Source organism: Hypanus sabinus, chromosome 1, assembly GCF_030144855.1.
Source record: "Hypanus sabinus isolate sHypSab1 chromosome 1, sHypSab1.hap1, whole genome shotgun sequence".
In the NCBI taxonomy this organism is placed as follows: domain Eukaryota; kingdom Metazoa; phylum Chordata; class Chondrichthyes; order Myliobatiformes; family Dasyatidae; genus Hypanus; species Hypanus sabinus.
The window spans coordinates 71,015,002-71,036,539 of NC_082706.1; the positions used below are offsets into that span (position 1 = coordinate 71,015,002).

At 39.6% G+C, this 21,538-nt stretch overlaps 1 protein-coding gene across 3 annotated transcripts in view; it reads right to left on the bottom strand.

Moving 5' to 3' along the window:
• washc5 (WASH complex subunit 5) overlaps positions 1-21,538 on the bottom strand; it is a 168,921-nt gene that overhangs the window by 58,053 nt on the left and 89,330 nt on the right. For all 3 annotated transcript variants that reach the window (XM_059970802.1, XM_059970799.1, XM_059970791.1), the window contains one exon: positions 14,704-14,784. In XM_059970802.1, coding sequence (XP_059826785.1) covers positions 14,704-14,784 — 81 coding nt within the window. The remainder of the gene's footprint in view (positions 1-14,703; positions 14,785-21,538) is intronic.

The window sequence follows — 21,538 nt, forward strand, 5'->3', positions numbered from 1 at the left end:
CATCTTCTTTTTCTTTTGCAGAGGCTTTCATTTTTCTCAAAGACATATTAGAGCAATATCAAGATTTATAATGTTTCAAAAAACTGATAGGAAATAAAGAGATGGGTATGGTAGGAGCAAATTCAGAAAGATGTTACCCCATCAGCTGCCAGCAGGGCTCTGAGCATTTTGAAGATAGTGATCATAATTCGATCTCCTTTACAATAGCATTGGGCAGAGCTAGGAACAGACAAGTTAGAAAAGCGTTTAATTGGAGTAAGTGGAATTATGAGGCTATCAGGCAGGAAACTGGAAGCTTAAACTGGAAACAGATGTTCTCAGGGAAAAGTACGGAAGAAATGTGGCAAATGTGCATGGGATATTTGTGTGGAGTTCTGCATAGGTACGTTCCAATGAGACAGGTAAGTTATGGTATGGTACAGGAACCGTGGTGTACAAAGGCTGTAATAAATTTAGTCAAGAAGAAAAGCTTACAAAAGGTTCAGACAGCGAGGTAATGTTAGAGATCTAGAAGATTATAAGGCTAATAGGAAGGAGCTTCAGAAATAAATTAGGAGAGCCAGAAGGGGCCATGAGAAGGCATTGGCAGGCAGGATTAAGGAAAACCCCAAGGCATTCCACATGTACGTGAAGAGCAAGAGGATAAGACATGAAAGAATAGGTCCTATCAAGTGTGACAGTGGGAAAGCGTGCATGGAATTGGAGGAAACTGCAAAGGTGCTTAATGAAGACTTTACTTCAGTATTCGCAATGGAAAAGGATCTTGGTGATTGTAGTGATGACTTGCAGCAGACTGAAAAGCTTAAGCATGTAGATATTAAGAAAGAGGATGTGCTGGAGCTTTTGGAAAGCATCAAGTTGGATAGGTCGCCGGGACCAGATGAGATGTACCCCAGGCTACAATGGGAGGTGAAGGAAGACATTGCTGAGCCTCTGCTGATGATCTTTGCATTATCAATGGGGACAGGAGAGGTTCTGGAGGATTGGAGGGTTGTGGATGTTATTCCTTTATTCAAGAAAGTGAGTAGAGATAGCCCAGGAAATTATACACCAGTGAGTCTTACCTCAGAGGTTGGTAAGTTGATGGAGAAGGTCCTGAGAGGCAGGATTTATGAACATTTGGAGAGGTATAATATGATTAGGAATAGTCAGCATGGCTTTGTCAAAGGCAGGTCGGCCTTACAAGCCTGATTGAATTTTTTTGAGGATGTCTAGGAATAATGGTGCATAGTTCCCTGAAGGTGGAATCTCATGTGGATAGGGTGGTGAAGAAAGCTTTAGGTATGCTGGCCTTTATAGGAGTTGGGACGTAATGTTAAAATTGTACAAGGCATTGGTGAGGCCAAATTTGGAGTATTGTGTATGGTTCTGGTCACCGAATTATAGGAAAGATATCAACAAAATAGAGAGTACAGAGAAGATTTACTAGAATGTTACCTGGGTTTCAGCACCTAAGTTACAGGGGAAGGTTGAACAAGTTAGGTCTTTATTCTTTGGAGCGTAGAAGATTGAGGGGGGACTTGATAGAGGTATTTAAAATAATGAGGGGGATAGATCGAGTTGACGTGGATAGGCTTTTTCCATTGAGAGTAGTGGAGATTCAAACAAGAGGACATGAGTTGAGAGTTAAGGGGCAGAAGTTTAAAGGTAACACAAGGGGGAATTTCTTTACTCAGAGAGTGGTAGCTGTGTGGAATGAGCTTCCAGTAGAAGTGGTAGAGGCAGGCTCGGTATTGACATTTAAAGTAAAATTGGATAGGCATATGGACAGGAAAGGAATGGAGGGTTATGGGCTGAGCGAGGGCCAGTGGGACTAGGTGAGTGTAAGCGTCGGCACGGACTAGAAGGGCCAAGATGACCTGTTTTCGTGCTGTAACTGTTATATGGTTATATGTGACTAAACACAAGGAAGAGCAGTAGATGTAGTGTATATGGATTTCAGCAAGGCATTTGATAAGGTACCCCATGCAAGGCTTATTGAGAAAGTAAGGAGGCATGGGATCTAAGGGGACATTGCTTTGCGGATCCAGAATTGGCTTTCCCACAGAAGGCAAAGAGTGATTGTAGACGGGTCAGATTCTGCATGGAGGCCGGTGACTAGTGGTGTGCCTCAGGGATCTGTTCTGGGACCCTTACTCTTCGTGATTTTTATAAATGACCTGGATGAGGAAGTGGAGGGATGGGTTAGTAAGTTTGCTGGTGACATAAAGGTTAGGGGTGTTGTGGATAGTGTGGAGGGCTGTCAGAGGTTACAGAGGGACATTGATAGGATGCAAAACTGGGCTGAGAAATGGTAGATGGAGTTCAACCCAGATAAGTGTGAAGTGGTTCATTATGGTCGGTCTGAGAGCTGAATATAGTATTAATTGTAAGACTCTTGGCAGTGTGGAGGATCAGAGGGATCTTGGGGTCTGTGTCAATAGGACGCTCAAAGCAGCTGCGCAGGCTGACTCCGCGGTTAAGATGATATACGGTGTATTGGCCTTCATCAATCGTGGAATTGAACTTAGGAGCCAAGAGGTAATGTTGCAGGTATATAAGACCCGGGTCAGTCCCCACTTGGAGTACTGTGCTCAATTCTGGATGCCTCACTACAGGAAGGATGTTAAAGGCATAGAAAGGGTGCAGAGGAAATTTACAAGGATGTTGCCTGGATTGGGGAGCCTGTCTTATGAGAACAGGTTGAGTGAACTCAGCCTTTTCTCCTTGGAGCAACGGAGGATGAGAGGTGACCTGATAGAGGTGTACAAGATGATGAGAGGCATTGGTTGTGTAGATTGTCAGAGGCTTTTACCCAGGGCTGAAATGGTTGCCACAAAAGGACACAGTTTTAAGGTGCTGGGGAGTAGGTACAGAGGAGATGTCAGGGGTAAGTTTTTTTACTCAGAGAGTGGTGAGTAAGTGGAATGGGTTGCTGGCAACTGTGGTGGAGGTGGATACGATAGGGTCTTTTAAGAGACTTTTGCATAGGTACATGGAGCTTAGAAAAATAGTGGGCTATGGGTAAGCCTAGTAATTTCTAAGGTAGGGACATGTTTGGCACAAATATGTGGGCTGAAGGGCCTGTATTGTGCTGCAGGGTTTCCTATGTTTCTACTCCTCGATGACCCTGTTACTATCGGGAAGTCTATAAAAAACACCCAGTAGAGTTATTGACCCCTTCCTGTCCCTAGCTTCCACCCAGAGACTCCGTAGACAATCCCTCCTTGACTTCCTCCTTTTCTGCAGCCATGACACTATCTCTGATCAACTGTGCCATGCTCCCACCTCTTTTGCCTCCCTTCCCGTCCTTTCTGAAACGTCTATTACCATTCCTGCCCTTGAGCCATCCAAATCTCTGTAATGGCCACAACATCACAGCTCCAAGTACTGCTCCATGCTCTAAGCTCATCCACTTTGTTCATGATACTCCTTGCATTAAAATAGACACATTTCAAACCATCGGTCTGAGCACGTTCCTTCTTAATCACCAGCCTATCCTCCCTCTCGCACTGGCTCCAAGCTTTCTTTATTTGTGAGCCCAACGTCCCTTCCTCGGGCTCTTCAGTTCAGTTCCCACATCCCAGCAATTCTAATTTAAACTTTCCCCAATAGCCATAGCAAATCACCCTGTCAGGATATTGGTCTCACTCGGATTCAAGTGCAAGCTGTCCTTTTTGTACAGGTCACGCCTGCCCAAAAAGATGTCCCAATGATCCAGAAATCTGAATCCCTGCCCCCTGCTCCAACCCCTCAGCCACACACTTATCCTCCACCTTACTCTATTCCTCTGCTCACTATCGCACAACACAAGCAATAATCCTGAGATTACTACCTTTGAGGTCCTGCTTCTCAACTTCCTTCCTAACTCCCCGTAGTCTGTTTTCAGGAACTCCACCCTTTTCCTGCCTATGTTGTTGGTACCAATATGTACCACAACCTCTGGCTGTTCTCCTTCCCACTTCAGGATATCATGGGCACGATCAGAATCATCCTGGACCCTGGCACCAGGGAGGCAAACAACCATCCGTGTTTCTTTCCTGCATCCACAGAATTGCCTGTCTGACCCTCTAACTATCAAGTCCCCTAACACTGCTGCCATTCTCTTCCTTTCCCTACCCTTCTGAGCCACAGGGCACAGCCACTGCTGTTTCCCCCAGGTAGGCTGTCCCCCCCAACGGTACTCAAACAGGAGTACTTATTGTTAATGGGGACAGCCATAGGGGTACACTCTAGTATCTGCCTCTTGTCCTTCCCTCTCCTGTTACCCACTTATCTGTCTCCTGAGGCCCCTGTGTGACTACTTGCCACCTCCTCATTTTCCCTGACCAGGCAAAGGCCATCAAGCTGCATTTCAAATTTCCTAACCCGGTCCCCAAGGAGCTGCAGCTTGACACACCTGGCGCGGATGTGGCCGTCCGGGAGGCTGGGAGTCTCACAGATCTTGTATATCTGACACCAAGCACAGAACACCGGCCTCACAGGCATACTATCTATTCCTCACAAGTAGCTTACCTCGCCTCAAACTGTTATTGCCAAAGTTCCTTTGAACCAAAGCCCTCTACTTCATCACCGCTCTATAAAGCTGTCTTCTTTTAAATCCTTCCCATCTAACTAGCTGACGTCCACACGCTTGCGCAGTCGTGCCTCAATCAATCCGCTGAGGAAAAAACTGCCTTCTTTTAAATCCTTCCTGCCAGTTTAACTTGCTGACATCTATGCACTTGCGCAGTCGTGCCTTGATGCGAAACTGAGACTTTATAAGGCACTTGTGAGGCCTCACCTTGATTATTGTGAACAGTTTTGGGCTTCTCATCTAAAAGATGTGCTGGCATTGGAGACGGTGCAGAGGAGGTTCTCAAGGATGATTCCAGGAATGAAAGGGTTATCATGCAAGGAATGTTTAATGGCTCTGGGTCTGTACCATGTCTGAATTTAGAAGGATGAGGGGGGAATCTCATTGAAACCTTTCAAATGTTGAAAGGCCTAGACAGAGAAGATGTGGAAAGGATGTTTCCCATGGTGGGGGAGTCCAGGACAAGAGAGCACAGTGTCAGGATAGAGGGGTGTCCATTTAACACAGAGATGCAGAGAAATTTCTTCAGCCAGAGGGTGGTGAATTTGTGGAATTTATTACCAAAGGTAGCTGTGAAGCCAGGTTATTGGGTGTATTTAAGGCAGAGCTCGATAGGTTCTTGATTGGACATGGCATCAAAGGTTATGAGGTAAATGCTGGGGAATGGGTTTGATGAGAGAGAAAAGAAGCAGACTTGATGGGCTAATTGAGCTTATTCTGCTTCTACGTTTTAAGTTCTTATGATCTAAAAGATGAAATATTAAGGAAAGCTAGCCAATAATATAAGATACTAGAAGGTGTTTGAAATATATCAACAACTAAAACGAGGCAAAAGTGGATATTGGAATGCTGGAAAATTATGCTAGATAGGTAGTAATGGGATCAAAGAAATGGCAGACAAACATAATAAGTATAAACGTTTGTATTTTGCTTCAGTCTTCACTGTGGAAGACAATAGCAGTATGCCACAAATTTGAGTGTGTCAAAAGTGAACATAGCTGCTATTATTAAGGAGATGGTGCTTAGGAAGCTGAAAAATCTGAAGGTAGAGAAGTCACTTGGACCAGATAGACTACACCCCAGAGATCTGAAAGAGGTAGCTCAATAGATTGTTGAGGCATTAGTAGTGATCTTTGACGACTGGAAAATTGCAAATGTCACTCCACTCTTTAAAAAAAAAGAGAGGGTAGAAGGAGGAGGAAAGGAAATTACAGGCCAGTTAGCCTGACTTCAGTGGTTCGAAAGATGCTGGAGTCCATTATTAAAGATGAAATTTCGGGGTACTTGAAGGCAACATGATAAAATAGACCAAAGTCAGCATTGCTTCCTCAAGGGGAAATCTTGGCTGACAGATCTGTTGGAATTCTTTGAGGAAATAACAGGCAGGAGAATCAGTAACTGTTGCTTACTTGGATTTTCAGAGGGCATTTGACAAGGTGCCACACGAGGCTGCTTAAAAAATAAGGCCGTGGTAATCCAGGAAAGATATCAGTAAGGATTGCAGATCGGCTGACTGGTAGGAGGGCAAGGTGGGCCAAGTTTGCAGATGAGACAGTTAAGTGGAGGGGAAGGTGGTGCTGAAGAAGCAAGGAGTCCGTAGAAGGACTGAGACACATTGGGAAAATGGGCAAAGAAGTGGTAGATGGAGAACAGTGTAGGGAAGTGTATGATCACATACATTGGTAAAAGGGATAAAGGCGTAGACTATTTTCTAAACGGGGAGGAAATACAAAATCAGAGGTGTAACGGAACTTGGGAGTTCTGGTGCAGGATTCGCTAAAGGTTGAGTCGATGGCAAGGAAGGCAAAGGCAACGTTAGCGTTCATTTCCAGAGGATTAAAATACAAGTGCAAGAATGTGATGCTGAGGCTTTATAAGGTATTGGTCATAAAACTAGGAGTTCTGTGAGTAGTGCTGTGCTCCTTATCTAAGAAAAGATTTATTAATTGAGATACAGTGGGGAATAGGCCCTACAAGGCACACCTTGTATACCTCGATTTAACCCTAGCCCGGGGGTCGGCAACCCGCGGCTCCGGAGCCACATGTAGCTCTTTTACGTCTGTGCTGTGGCTCCCTGTTGCTTTGGGAAATAATTGGTTGTGGCGACCCTTTTCCTGGCACATCCGAACCGACTCACAATTAGATAGCCTACGGGGGTTTGCGAGCACAGAGCTTTGGAGCCTCTGCGCCATGGGAGGCAGGTTGAGGGAGGCTTAAAAGTGAGGCTGAAGATTTCGAATAAAGTTTTTTCCTTCGACTGCAGTTACCGACTCCGTGTCGTAATTTTAGCGCTGCGTGTAGCACACCGCGACATGGTCAGTATTTAATTAAAATGTATTTTATGTTAGTTTGTTAGTTTTTGAAATGTAAATCTAAATTTGAAGATTATTGTGATCTTGTACAATCTAAATAAGACGTTGTGGCGGGCGACCCATTTCCTGACACATCCGAACCGGCTCACAATTAGCCAGCGTTCAGGCTAAGGGAGATAGCCTACGGGGGTTTGTGAGTACGTGTCTTTTGCAGCATCCGCGCCCATGGGGGGCGGGTTGAGGGAGGCTTAAAAGCAAGGCTGTTTAGTTCAAATAAAGCTATCTTTGACTGCAGTTTACTGACTGCTTGTAGCACACCGCTACAACGTGTTTTTATCGCTGGCTGTCCAGAGCGGAGGTGCTGAAACGCTTTGTCGCGTGTCTGGAAGAAGTGAAAACATTCCTGGGCAGCAAAGGGCTCACCTTTCCTGAGCTGGAACAGCCAGAGTGGCTGGAAAAGCTACACTTCATGGTAGACATGACAGCGCACCTGAACACGCTGAACACAGCTCTTCAACGGGGTAAGGACGTACAGCCCTGCACATGTTGGAGGATGTTTTGGCATTCGAGCGCAAGTTGACAGTGCTTGCCAGAGATTTACAGAAAGGCACATTGTCTCACTTCCCCAATTTGAGAGAGTTCAAACAAGGTCACGACATGATAAATTCGGAGTATTTACATTCTGCAATCATCGCAATGCAAACATCGTTTGGGAAACGCTTCTGTGAGTTCAGAGAGTTCATTATCCTTCCCTAAGCATCGATCCATCCCTACTGAATACGACTGCATTGTCAGGTGTGAGTCAACCTGAACAAGGATGATAAATATTTTAATTGCCTATTATTTAACGTATATTCATATGTTTTCATTGTTCAGTGAAATAGTCCTTTTATTTTTCAGGTTGACAGCTGGCTGACGTTATTTTTGGTTTGCTGCTGGCGGCAAATTTAAGTTTGGCGTTTTTCATAAATACAAGAAGGACTCAAATAGACGTCGAGTATTTTACTTAAAAGTAACCTTCAACCCAACGTCTTTTTTTCGGAGGTCAAAATGTTTTTGTTGCATGCAGAAATGTAATTTCGTTTTCTCTGCAGGAGTTCATCAATTTCATAAATGCAACACATTATAGTTTGTTTATACATAGCATAAAGGCAAAACAAAACGTTGTATGCAGTGTTATTTCATTTTAAATGTCAAACGGGTTTTGCGGCTCCCAGTGTTTTCTTTTCTGTGGGAAACGGGTCCAAGTGGCTCTTTCAGTGGTAAAGGTTGCTGACCCCTGCCCTAGCCTAATCACAGGATAATATACAATAACCAAATAACCTACCAAACATATGCCTTAGGACTACGGAAAGAAACTGGAGGACCCAGAGGAAACCCACACAGTCACAGGGAAAAGATACAAACTCCTTACATAGAAACATAGAAAACCTACAGCAGGGTACAGGCCCTCTGGCCCACAAAGCTGTGCCGAACATGTCCCTACCTTAGAGCTACCTAGGCTTTACCCATAGCCTTCTATTTTTCTAAGCTCCATGTAGCCATCCAGGAGTCTTTTAAAAGACCCTGTCATTTCCGCCTCCACAACCGTCACTGGCAGCCCATTGCATGCAATCTCCACTACACCCTTTCTATAGTTTCCACATCCTTCCTGTAGTGAGGCGACCAGAATTGAGCACAGTACTCCAAGTAGTGTCTGACCAGGGTCCTATATAGCTGCAACATTACCTCTCAGCTCCTAAATTCAATCCCATGATTGATAAAGGCCAATACACTATACGCCTTCTTAACCAAAGTCAACCTGTGCAGCTGCTTTGAGCGTCCTATGGACTCAGACCCCAAGATCCCTCTGATCCTCCACACTGCCAAGAGTCTTACCATTAATGCTATTCTGCCCTTATATTTGACTTACCAAAATGAACCACCTCACACTTATCAGGGTTGAACTCCATCTGCCATTTCTCAGCCGAGTTTTTCATCCTATCAGTGTCCCTCTGTAACCTCTGACAGTGCTCCACACTATCCACAACACCCCTAACCTTTGTGTCATCAGCAAATTTACTAACCCATTCCTCCACTTCCTCATCCAGGTCATTTATAAAAATCATGACAAGTAAGGGTCCCACAACAGACCCCAAAGGCACACCACTAGTCACCGGCCTCCATGCAGAATATGACCTGTCTACAATCACTCTTTGCCTTCTGTGGGAAAGCCAATTCTGGATCTGCAAAGCAATGTCCCCTTGGATCCCATGTCTCCTTACTGTCTCAATAAGCCTTGCATGGGGTACCTTATCAAATGCCTTGCTGAAATCCATACAGTGGCATGCAAAACTTTGGGCACCTTTGGTAAAAATTTCTGTTACTGTGAATAGCTAAGCAAGTAAAAGATTACCAGATTTCCAAAGGCATATTTTAATTAAGATTACTTTTTTTATTTCCATCTTTTATAGTTTCAAAATAACAAAAAAGGAAAAGTGCCTAAAGCAAAAGTTTGGGCATCTTGCATGATCAATACTTTACAATAACCCCTTTGGCAAGTATCACAGCTTGTAAACGCTTTCTGTAGCCAGCTATGAGTCTTTCAATTCTTGTTTGGGGAATTTTCACCCAATCTTCCTTGCAAAAGGCTTCTAGTTCTGTGAAATTCTTAGGCCGTCTTGCATGCACTGCTCTTTTGAAGTCTATCCACAGATTTTCGATGATGTTTAGGTCGGGGGACTGAGAGGGCCATGGCAAAACCTTCAGCTTGCGCCTCTTGAGGTAGTCCATTGTGGATTTTGAGGTGTGCTTAGGATCAATATCCTGTTGTAGAAGCCATCCTCTTTTCATCTTCAGCTTTTTACAGACAGTGTGATATTTGCTTCCAGAATTTGCTGTTATTTAATTGAATTCATTCTGCCCTCTACCAGTGAAATGTTCCCCATGTCACTGGCTGAAACACAAGCCCAATGCATGATCGATCCATCCCCATGCTCAACAGTTGGAGTGGTGTTCATTTCATGAAATTCTGCACCCTTTTTTGTCCAAACATACCTTTGCTCATTGTGGCCAAAAAGTTCGATTTTGATTTCATCAGTCCACAGAACTTGTTTCCAAAATGCATCAGGCTTGTTTAGATGTTCTTTTGCAAACTTCTGACACTGAATTTTGTGGTGAGGACACAGGAAAGGTTTTCTTCTATGAAGGTCATATTGGTGCAGGTGTCGCTGCATAGTAGAACAGCGCACCACCACTCCAGAGTCTGCTAAATCCTCCTGAATGTCTTTTGCAGTGAAATGGGGGTTCTGATTTGCCTTTCTAGCAATGCTACAAGCAGTTCTCTCAGAAAGTTTTCTTGGTCCTCCAGACCTCAACTTAACCTCCACCGTTCCTGTTAACTGCCATTTCTTAATAACATTACGAACTGAGGAAACGGCTACCTGAAAACACTTTGTTATCTTCTTATAGTCTTCTTCTGCTTTGTGGGCATCATTTATTTTAATTTTTAGAGTGCTAGGCAGCTGCTAAGAGGAGCTCACGGCTGCTGATTGTTGGGACAAGGTTTGAGGAGTCAGGGTATTTATAAAGCTTTGAAATTTGCATCACCTGGCCTTTCCTAATGATGACTGTGAACAAGCCCTAGCCCTAACAAGCTAATTAAGGTCTGAGACCTTGGTAAAAGTTACCTGAGAGCTCAAATCTCCTGGGGTGCCCAAACTTTTGCACGGTACTCCTTTTCTTTTTTCCCACTCTAATATTGCACAAAACAAAAATAATACACTAATCTTGCTTAAAATGTTGAAAAGAACGTTTCATCTTTATGACTTTTGGAGATCAGTTCATCTTCTACTCATTTAACTATTTACAGAAACAGAAATTTTGACCAGGGGTGCCCAAAACCTTTGCATGTCACTGTATACACTGCATCTACGGCTCTACCTTCATCAATGTGTTTAGTCACATCCTCAAAAAAATCAAATCAGGCTCATAAGGTTCGACCTGCCTTTGACAAAGCCATGCTGACTATTCCTAATCATATTAAGCCTCACCAAATGTTCATAAATCCAGCCTCTCAGGATCTTCTCCATCAACTTACTAACCACTGAAGTAAGATTTGCTGGTCTATAATTTCCTGGGCTATCCCTACTCCCTTTCTTGAATAAGGGAACAACTGTCCAATCCTCTGGAACCTCTCCCTCCTCATTGATGATGCAAAGGTCATTCCCAGAGGCTCAGCAATCTCCTCCCTCACCTCCCACAGCAGCCTGGGGTACATCCCATCCAGTCCCGGTGACTTATCCAACTTGATGCTTTCCAAAAGCTCCAGCACATCCTCTTCTTTAATATCTACATGCTCAAGCTTTTCAGTCCATTGAAAGTCATCCCGACAATCGCCAAGATCCTTTTCCGTAGTGAATACTGAAGCAAAGTATTCATTAAGTACCTCTGCTATTTCCTCTGGTTGCATACGCACTTTTCCACTGTCACACTTGATTGGTCCTATTCTTTCAAGTCTTATCCTCTTGCTCTTCACATACTTGTAGAATGCCCTGGGGTCTTCCTTAATCCTGTCCGTCAAGGCCTTCTCATGGCCCCTTCTGACTCTCCTAATTTCATTCTTAAGCTCCTTCCTGATAGCCTTATAATCTTCTAGACCTCTAACATTACCTAGCACTCTGAAACTCACTACAGGAATGATGTGGAAACTATAAAAAAGGTGCAGAGGAGATTTACAAGGACGTTGCCTGGAATGGGGAGCATGCCCTATGAGAATAGGTTGAGTGATTTCGGCCTTTTCTCCTTGGAGCGATGGAGGACGAGAGGTGACCTGATAGCGGTGTACAAGATGATGAGAGGCATTGATCATGTGGATAGTAAAAGGCTTTTTTCCAGGGTTGAAATGGCTAACATGAGAGGGCACAGGTTTTAAGATGGTTGGAAGTAGGTACAGAGGGATAAATTTTTTTTAAACACAGAGAGTGGTGAGTGTGTGGAATGGACTGCCAGCAACGGTGGTGGAGGCGGATTCCATAGGGTCTCTTAAGAGAATCCTGGACAGGTACATGGAGCTCAGAAAAATAAGGGGCTATGGGTAACCCTAGGTAATTTCTAAAGTAAGTACATGTTTGGCAGAGAATTGTGGGCTGAAGGGCCTGTATTGTGCTGTAGGTTTTCTATGTTCAATGTTAATGTAAGAGGAGCGTTTGACAGCTCTGGGTGTGCACTGACTGGAGTTTAGAAGAATGAGAGGATGCATCTCACTGAAACCTATCAGACATTGAAAGGCCTAGAGAAAGAGAATGTGGAGAGGATTTTTTTTTCTCTAGTGGCTCAATCTGGAACCGGGAGGCATACCCTCAGAATAGAGGGACTTCAACTGAGAATGGAGATGAGGAGGAATTTCTTTAGCGGGGGAGGGGGCTAGGGGGGTGAACCTGTGGATTTCAAGTTATTGGGTATACTTAAAGTGGCAGTTGATAGCTGCTTGATTAGTCAGGGCATCAAAGTGATAGGGAAGAAGGCTGAGGGGTGTACCATATAGCCTACTTTATAATATGGGACTATTTTATGTCGTAATAACACTTTAATGAGCATGCGCTATTAGGCACGTATTGACCTATGTGTGTGTTCAGTTCGGGTTCCGTAAGTAAAAACCCGTTAACTTAGGCTACGTCCACAGTAGACCAGATAAATCTATAACCGAAGCTTTTTCTCTTCATTTTTACCCTCCGTCCACACTAAAACTACATTTTCGTCCCCCAAAAATGGAGAATTTCAGAAACACTCTCCAGAGTGTGTAATTTTGAAAACACCGTATTGGCTGGAGCAATGTGGATGGGGTAACCAGAGAAATCTAAAAATGCTGTCATGACATGCCGGAACAGATGGTGACGGCAGCATGCTATTTCATTGTTTTCTTGAATGCAACCTAACAATTTCAGAACAGACGGCAACGAGACTGAAGCCAGAAGAGTTAGAAATGTACTCACCAAATACTTTGAACCCCTAACTTACTGAATAAATAAGTATACGCACTATGCCCTGTTTTCTGTCATTGTTCGTATGAAGGTGGTTTCCCTATTTATGCAAATACTTCTCTGACAATAGATGTGTAACAGTCTAATGTAACATTGTATGGAAATACAATACTGATGCAGGCATCTTTTATACATTTAACAAGGAGCTTTATTAATACAAGAGTTCGTCAGCTTTTCAATGTTCGTCGTCAGCCAGGTCATACTGTCCATGAACTCCCTGTTGGTTGCCTTCATATGCTCCAGTATGTTGTTTTTTAGTTTTAAGTCCTCCTGCGTGAGAGCCAACAGCTGTCTGTCGTATAAGTTTTTCTAGTCAGTAACTGAACAAACGTGTACCAAGTCTTTCACGGCGAGATTCAACCCCAAACATGTCGCTTGTTTTCGGTAGACATGTCCTGCGCATGTGCAGTAGGAGGAGATTCGCCAAAATATCTGTTTTAATGTGGACAGAGATATTTTTTTAAACGCTTAGTGTGGATGCCTATTATTTTTACGCAAAACCAGCGTTTTCAAAATTATCCAGTCCAGTGTGGACGTAGCCTTAGTTCTAGTCTCCAGTGTTTTTATTTATAGTTTTGTTGTGTAACCAGTCACATACACAACAAGAGGGAAAACAAATCAGCCATGATGGAAGGGCAGAACAGACTCAACCGGCCAAATAGCCTATTTCTGCTCCTATGTCTTACAGTCATACAAAGACAGGTAACCTGGCTATGGAACTTCAAAGTTCAAAGTAAATTTCTTTTCAGAGAATATACTGCCCAACATTCCTTTTCTTGCTAGCATTCACAGCAGAACAAAGAAATACAATAGAATCTATGAAAAACCACACAAAAACTGATAAATAACCAATGTGCAATGTGTTGTGGAATCAGTTCAGTGTCCAGGTGAGTGAAGGTATCCATGCTCATTCAGGAGCCTGAAGTTTGAAAGGTGCTTGGGTGCATTATCTAATCACAACACTTTCTTACAAGCTCACATTTTATACTTTGCTGAAGCTGCTTTTAACCATATGCATATAAATGTCTGCATATTGACTTCTCCTGCCCACTTGCTTAATTCCTGGAAGCAATCAGCTAAATCAATACAATTATCTCACCTTCACTTACTCAAGACAAGTAACGGCATTAACAGAAGGCATGTGGAAATAAGAGGGAGGGCATAACATGAACTATTTTTCAAATAAAGTTCAAATTCCATGTTATGAATATTTTCTGAAGAAATCATGCAACAGAACATTCCAAATGGTAAATTGCAACTTAAGAAAAGTCATAAGAATAGAAATTAATCAGCCATGAAACAGATTTAAACCGATGCTTGATGACTAAATAGAAAATAAAAGTTTGCAATTAGACAGTTTTGTGACTATATTTGAACTGCAAAATACACACAACTACCTAGTGAATTAAGGCTGGTATTATTTTTGAGAAAGCCAAATGTAATGGTGGTATAGTAGTGCAGTGGCTAGCAAACTGCTTTACAGTACCAGCAACCTGGGTTCAATTACCACTACCTCCCATGAGGAGTTTGTGAATGCTCCCTGTGACCATGCAGGTTTCATCTGAGAGTCCAAAGGCGTACTGGTTAGTCAGTTAAATGGTCAATGTAAATTGTCCTGTGATTAGGCTAGGGCTAAATTGTGGGATTGCTGAGTGGCAGGCTTTGAAGGGCTAGAAGGATATATTCCACAGTTTCCCAATTCATAGAGTCATGGAAAAGTACAGCCCATCTAGTCTGTGCCAAGCCGTTTAAACTGCCTACTCCCATTGACCTGAAAAAAGCTTCATTCTCCACTAGGACAAACAGCACCGCTTACCTTGATAATGCCAACAAGGGTCGTTTTCATCATGAGAATGCCTTCAGTGAAAATTGATATTGCATGAGTAAGCCTGGCAACCTATAGAGAAAAATTAATGCAAATTACCAGTAAAGAAAAAAATAATAAACTATTAACTTTCTTTTGGTGTTTAACTATGATTACTGGTAGCAAAAGCACAAGTGGTTTCAAATTCCTCTCCAGAGTTCTAACTGTCAACAAAGTCAACTGCACAGTGAAGGTAGGTGGAGCATGGTCAAACATGACATTAAATTGGACGGTTCTGCATGCCACCTAATCAGGTCACGCCATACTTAATTACATTCAGGTAGTACAAGAACAGAATACAGAATATAATATTACATTTACACAGAAAGTGTTTTTTTCTTTCTTTTTAAATCTTTTTATTAGTTTTAAACAAACATAAATGAAACATGAATACAAAGTGTTTGAGGGTACATAATTAATAGTTTAAATAGACATTCACATGTATAATAAAAATATATAACCTCTCAAACTCAGAACATTAATGAACAAAGAAGTAAAAAGAGAAAAAAAAGAAAACCCCCCAAAAAAAGAGAGAAAAAAAACCAAAAAAAAACACACTAACCAACATGGGCCATTGAATAATATTAAGTACATATACAGTTGTGCCAATAACTCCGAACCTCCATCCAAATAATTAAGGATAATGTAAGTAAGGTTTAGGAAAAGACAATTCAACTCATGTGAAAATGTTGAATAAGAGGTCTCCAAGTTTCTTCAAATTTAACTGAAGGATCAAAAACCACACTTCTAATTTTTTCTAAACTCAAACAAGAAATAGTTTGAGAAAACCACTGAAATACAGTTGGAGGATTAATTTCTTTCCAATTCAATAAAATAGATCTTCTAGCCATTAATGTAACAAATGCAATCATTCGTTGAGATGAAGCAGATAAACAATTATTATCCGTCATTGGTAAACCGAAAATTGCAGTAAGAGGATGCGGTTGGAAATTAATATTTAAAACTCTTGAAATAATACTGAAAATATCTTTCCAATAATTTTGTAAACAAGGACAAGACCAGAACATATGAGTCAATGAAGCAACATCAGAATGACATCTATCGCAGGTTGAATTAAGATGAGAATAAAATCGAGCCAGTTTATCCTTAGACATATGAGCTCTATGTACAACCTTAAATTGTATTAGGGCATGTTTAGCACAAATAGAGGACAAATTTACCAATAATAAAATTTTTTCCCATTGCTCAGTAGAATGCAACTCTTCGTGCCATTCCTTCTTAATTTTTTCTGATACATCGGACTGTAAATTCATGATCATCTTATAAATGATGGCTACTAAACCCTTTTGATAAGGATTAAGGGCTAAAATTCTTTCTGTAATGTCCAATGGACATTCTTTCGAAAAAGACTGTAACTCATTATACAAAAAATTTCTAACTTGCAAATATCTAAAAAAAATGGGTTTTAGGTAAATTATATTTATTAGATAGCTGTTCAAAGGACATAATGTTATCATCCAGAAACAGATCACGAAAACATGTTATACCTTTTGTTTTCCATAAAAGAAAAGCTTGATCCATAGATGAAGGCCGAAAAAAATAATTAGATATTATAGGACATGATAAAATAAATTTATTCAAACCAAAAAATTTACGAAATTGAAACCAAGTTCGTAATGTATATCTGACTATAGGATTAGTTATCTGTTTATTCAATTTGAATAAAGAGAAAGGAAGTGAAGATCCTAAGATTGAAATCAGTGAAAAATCTTGTACAGATTTACATTCCAAATTTACCCATTGTGGGCAAGTAGCTATAGTCAATTCTTGTGTCCAGAATATTAAATACCGTATATTAACTGTCCAATAGTAAAATCTTAAGTTTGGTAAAGCCAAGCCGCCCTCCTTCTTAGGCTTCTGTAAATATTTTTTGCCCAATCTAGGATTTTTGTTCCTAGATTAAGAAGATATTTTAGAGTCAATAGTATCAAAAAAAGCTTTAGGAATAAAAATTGGTAATACTTGAAATAAATATAGGAATTTAGGTAGTATCATCATCTTAATAGCATTAACTCTACCAACCAATGACAAAGATAGTGGAGACCGCCTAATAGCAAGTTGCTTAATTTGATCAATTAAAGGTAAAAAGTTAACCTTAAATAAATCTTTGTTTTTTAGTAATTTTAATACCTAGTTAAGTAAAATAATCTGTAACAATTTTATATGGTAAATGTTTATAAATTGGAACTTGCATATTTAATGGAAATAGTTCACTCTTGTTAAAATTCAATTTATAACCAGAAAAATTACTAAATTGAGCAAGCAAAGACGAAATAGCAGGGATAGATCTTTCAGGGTCAGATATATATAATAACAAATCATTAGCATATAATGATACTTTATACGTCCTCTCCCCACGGGTAATACCCAGAATATTAGGTGATTCACGAATAGCTATAGCCAACGGTTCTAAAGCGATGTCAAATAGTAAAGGACTTAAAGGGCAACCTTGCCTTGTACCACGAAATAGCTGAAAAAAAGGGGATCTTTGATTGTTGGTAAAAACTGAAGCTAAAGGTTTATGGTATATTAATTTAATCCATGATATAAATTTTGAACTAAAATTAAATTGTTGCATTGTAGTAAATAAATATGGCCATTCAACTCTGTCAAATGCTTTTTCAGCATCTAAAGAAATAACACATTCTGGTATTTTAGATGAAGAAGTATAAATAATATTAATTAATTTTCTAATGTTAAAAGATGAATAGCAATTTTTAATAAATCCAGTCTGATCTTCAGAAATAATTCGAGGTTATATATTTTCTAATCTAATAGCCAAAATTTTACTGAAAATCTTAAAATCCGTATTTAACAAGGATATAGGCCGATAGGATGCACATTCAGTAGGGTCTTTATCTTTTTTAAGAATTAAAGAAATAGAAGCTTCATAAAAAGATTGTGGTAATTTACCTATACTTAATGCATCTTTAAAAATTTTACAAAGCCAAGGAGAAAGTATAGAAGAAAAAGATTTAAAAAATTCTACGGGAAAACCATCTGGACCAGAGGCTTTACCAGAATTCACTGAAAAAATAGCCTTTTCAATAATCTCCGTAATAGGTGTAACTAAAATTACGTTATCCTCAACAGTTACTTTTGGAATATTCAATTTCCTTAAAAATTCATTTATTATAGAAGAGTCCTTAGTGAATTCTGATTGATATAAGGAGTTATAAAAATCTTGAAAGGCTCTATTTATCTCTTTGTGGTCGATCGTCAGAGTACCATCTTGTTTACGAATCCTAGTAATCTGTCGTTTATCTGAAACAATTTTCAATTGATTAGCCAGTAATTTACCAGACTTATCTCCATACATATAGAATTGGGTTTTTGATTTAATTAACTGACTTTCAATCGAAGAGGATAATAATAAACTATGTTCCATTTGAAGTTCCACTCTTTCTTTATAAAGTTCTTTGCTAGGGGTCATTGAATAAATCTTATCAATTGCTTTGATTTTATCAACTAATGTTAATATTTTAGAATTACTTCGTTTCCTAACTCCAGCAGAGTATGAAATAATCTGTCCACGAATATATGCTTTAAATCTATCCCACAAAATTCCACTAGAGATCTCTGCTGTAGAAGTTGTTGAGAAAAACAAATCAATTTGTTGTTTAATAAGGTTAACAAAGTCTAAATCCTGCAATAAAATAGGATTAAACCTCCAAACTTGAGCATTGATATATGAATCCGTTATTTTAATAGATAATTTCAGAGGTGCATGATCAGATATGGTAATACAGTCATATTTACAATCAGTAACATCTGTGAGTAAATGGTGATCAATGAAAAAGTAATCAATTCTTGAGTAATTATGATAAACATGGGAAAAGTATGAAAACTCTTTGTCATTAGGGTGTAGAAAACGCCAAATTTCACAAATAGCTGAATCAATCATAAAAGAGTTAATAAGAGAAGCCGATTTATTCGGAAGAGTTTGGGTGGGCTTGGATCTATCCATCACAGGGTTTAAACAACAGTTAAAATCCCCACCCATTATCAGTCTATATTGATTCAGATTAGGAAAGGATGTAAATAAGCATTTAAAAAATTCAGGACAATCAGTATTTGGAGCATAAACATTAACTAAAACAACTTTTTGATTAAAAAGTAAACCAGTAATAAGCAAAAATCTACCTTGTGGATCTGAAATTGTTTCATGATGTATAAAAGAAGTTGATGAGTCTATAAAAATAGAAACACCTCTTACTTTGGCTTGCCAATTTGAGTGATACTTTTGGCCCTTCCAAAACCTAAAAAAACGTTGACTATCCACCTTCCTTGCATGAGTCTCCTGCACAAAAATAACATTGGCATGCATTCTATGGAATACTTTGAATATTTTTTTCCGTTTGATCGGATGATTTAAACCATTAGTATTCCAAGAAACAAAATTAATAATCCTATCCATATTGACAATATTTATTACAGTTAACACGTAAGTTTAAAAAAAAGTGAACTCATGAACCCGGAAGAAGGAAGTGAGTTCAAGGAGAAACCAGAAGTCACGGCACTGCAACCATTTTTGTAGTTTCATATAGGCCCATGAAATAAAACTACGCAAAAAACAAGCAAAAAGAGAAAAAAGAAAAAGAAAAATACCCCTCCCTCCACCCTCGAAACCCCAGGAAAAAAGCCAAACAGAGGCAAGCAGGCAATCTAATAGTAAAATTGAAAAAAAAATACAAACAACCCATATTATAAGAAAGGGTTAATATAACAAGTTAAAATATAAAATTAGTATTATATATATATATAACAAAAGGGTTAAAAAATTAAATTGATAAAACCCATAAATAAATAATACTAAATCAGTATTTTAAATGAGAGTTTAAAACTTTCAAACTCATCAAAACGGATATGACGTTCCAAGCACTGGAGTCTGTCGGGAAGAAGAAACGCCATTTTATTATTATTTTTTTAAAAATCTTAATATTTAAATGTTAATAACATAAAAAAGCGTATACAAACTTAAAAAAAAGGAACCCTAATCAGTTATTTTCAAGGTTAATAGATTAGTAATATATAAAAAAAATAAAGTCAGAATAAACCAAAAAAAAAGAACTTTTACCGTATATAAAAAATACATGTAAGCCATACCTAAAAAAAAACATCACTCTGTAAAAGATCGAAATTTATAGACTAATTGTTACATTAGTCAACCCGATAGAGTGTCATTGTTCCAAAAAGCTTTGAGCGTCCGCTGGAGATTTGAACAACCGAAAAGTTCCGTCTTCACAAGTAACTCTCAGGTGTGCTGGAAATAACAGCACTTGCTTGTAGCCTTTCTGGTGAAATTTCAACACAACCGGTCTAAAAGCCATTCTTGCCCTTAAAACTTCAGGGCTATAATCTTCCAAAATACGAAATTTAAATTCTTGAAAGTTAATCATACCCTTTTTCTGAGCCGCCCGAATCAGACGCTCTTTGATATGAGGGTAATGGATCCAGAGAATTACATGTCGTGGTTTATCTGAATCAGAATGATAGCGAGAGACACGGTGAGCACGATCGATTATTGGAGGAGAGTCCAGAACTTCTGAACCGAAGACATCCATTAGAAGTTTAGAAAAGAAAGCGGTAAGATCACAGTTCTCAAATTTTTCCGGAATCCCAATTAGCCGAAGATTTTGTCTTCGAGAGCGATTTTCAAGATCAGTAATTTTAGATTTATAACGATCCATCTGTTGAGAAGTCGAAGCTTGCTCTTGTTGCAAAGTTTCGATAATATGGTCTTTCTTGTGAGCGGCTTCTTCAAGTACCAAAATACTTGCTTGTTGTTTTTGTAATTCCAGTGTAAGTGTTTGAAGTTTTCCTTCGAATGATTTTAAACGCTCATCAAACGCAAAGAGCTGTTCGGTTATCTTCCTCTCCAGTCCTTCAAATTTATCTTCTATAACCTTCACAATAGTTTCTAAAGTTATTGGTTCTTTCGTCTGTTTCGATTCTTTTGCTTTAGACATTTCAGCGAGTTGAAAATAGATTGAATAGTTAAAAAGAAAAATTCTGTATGTTTAAACCCCTTTAGAATAAGTATAAAAAGATCATTTAAGGGGTGTTTGTAGGTTAAAAAGACGTAAAAGGTTTGGAGCAAAGCCAAAAGCGGTTTACTCCATAAGCGCCATCTTGAGACCTCTCACACAGAAAGTTCAAAGTTCAAAATAAACTTATCAAAGTACATATAAGTCACCATTACAACCTTGAGATCTATTTTCTTGTAGGCATGAACAGTAAAGAAATATTTATTTAGTTAGAGATATGAAGACCGTACCCTTCCAGCCCAACAAACCATACTAACTAGCAACCCAACCACTTATCCCCACCCTAATCACAGAACAATTGAGAATGGCCAATTAACCTACTAAATGGTACATCTTTGGACTGAGCAGGAAAACCAGAGCACCTGAAGGAAATCCATGCTTTCACAAGAAGGACGCAAAAAATTCTTATAGACAGCGGCAGAAATGAACTCCAAAATCCAACACCCCAAGATGTCGCACTAACCATGATGCTACTCTGACACCATAATCAATCAGCGAAAAACTACACTCAAATAAAGACTTACAAACAACCAATGTGCAAAAGATAAACTCTGCAAATAATAATTTATCAACAAATAACTGATTTAAACAATGCTGAGAACATGAGTTATGGTCTTTGAAAGTGTGTCTGTAGGTTGTGTTCAGTGATCAGTTCAGAGATGAGGTGAGTGAAGTTCAAGAGCATAATGGTGCAGACAGACAAATAAAGTGCAAGATCT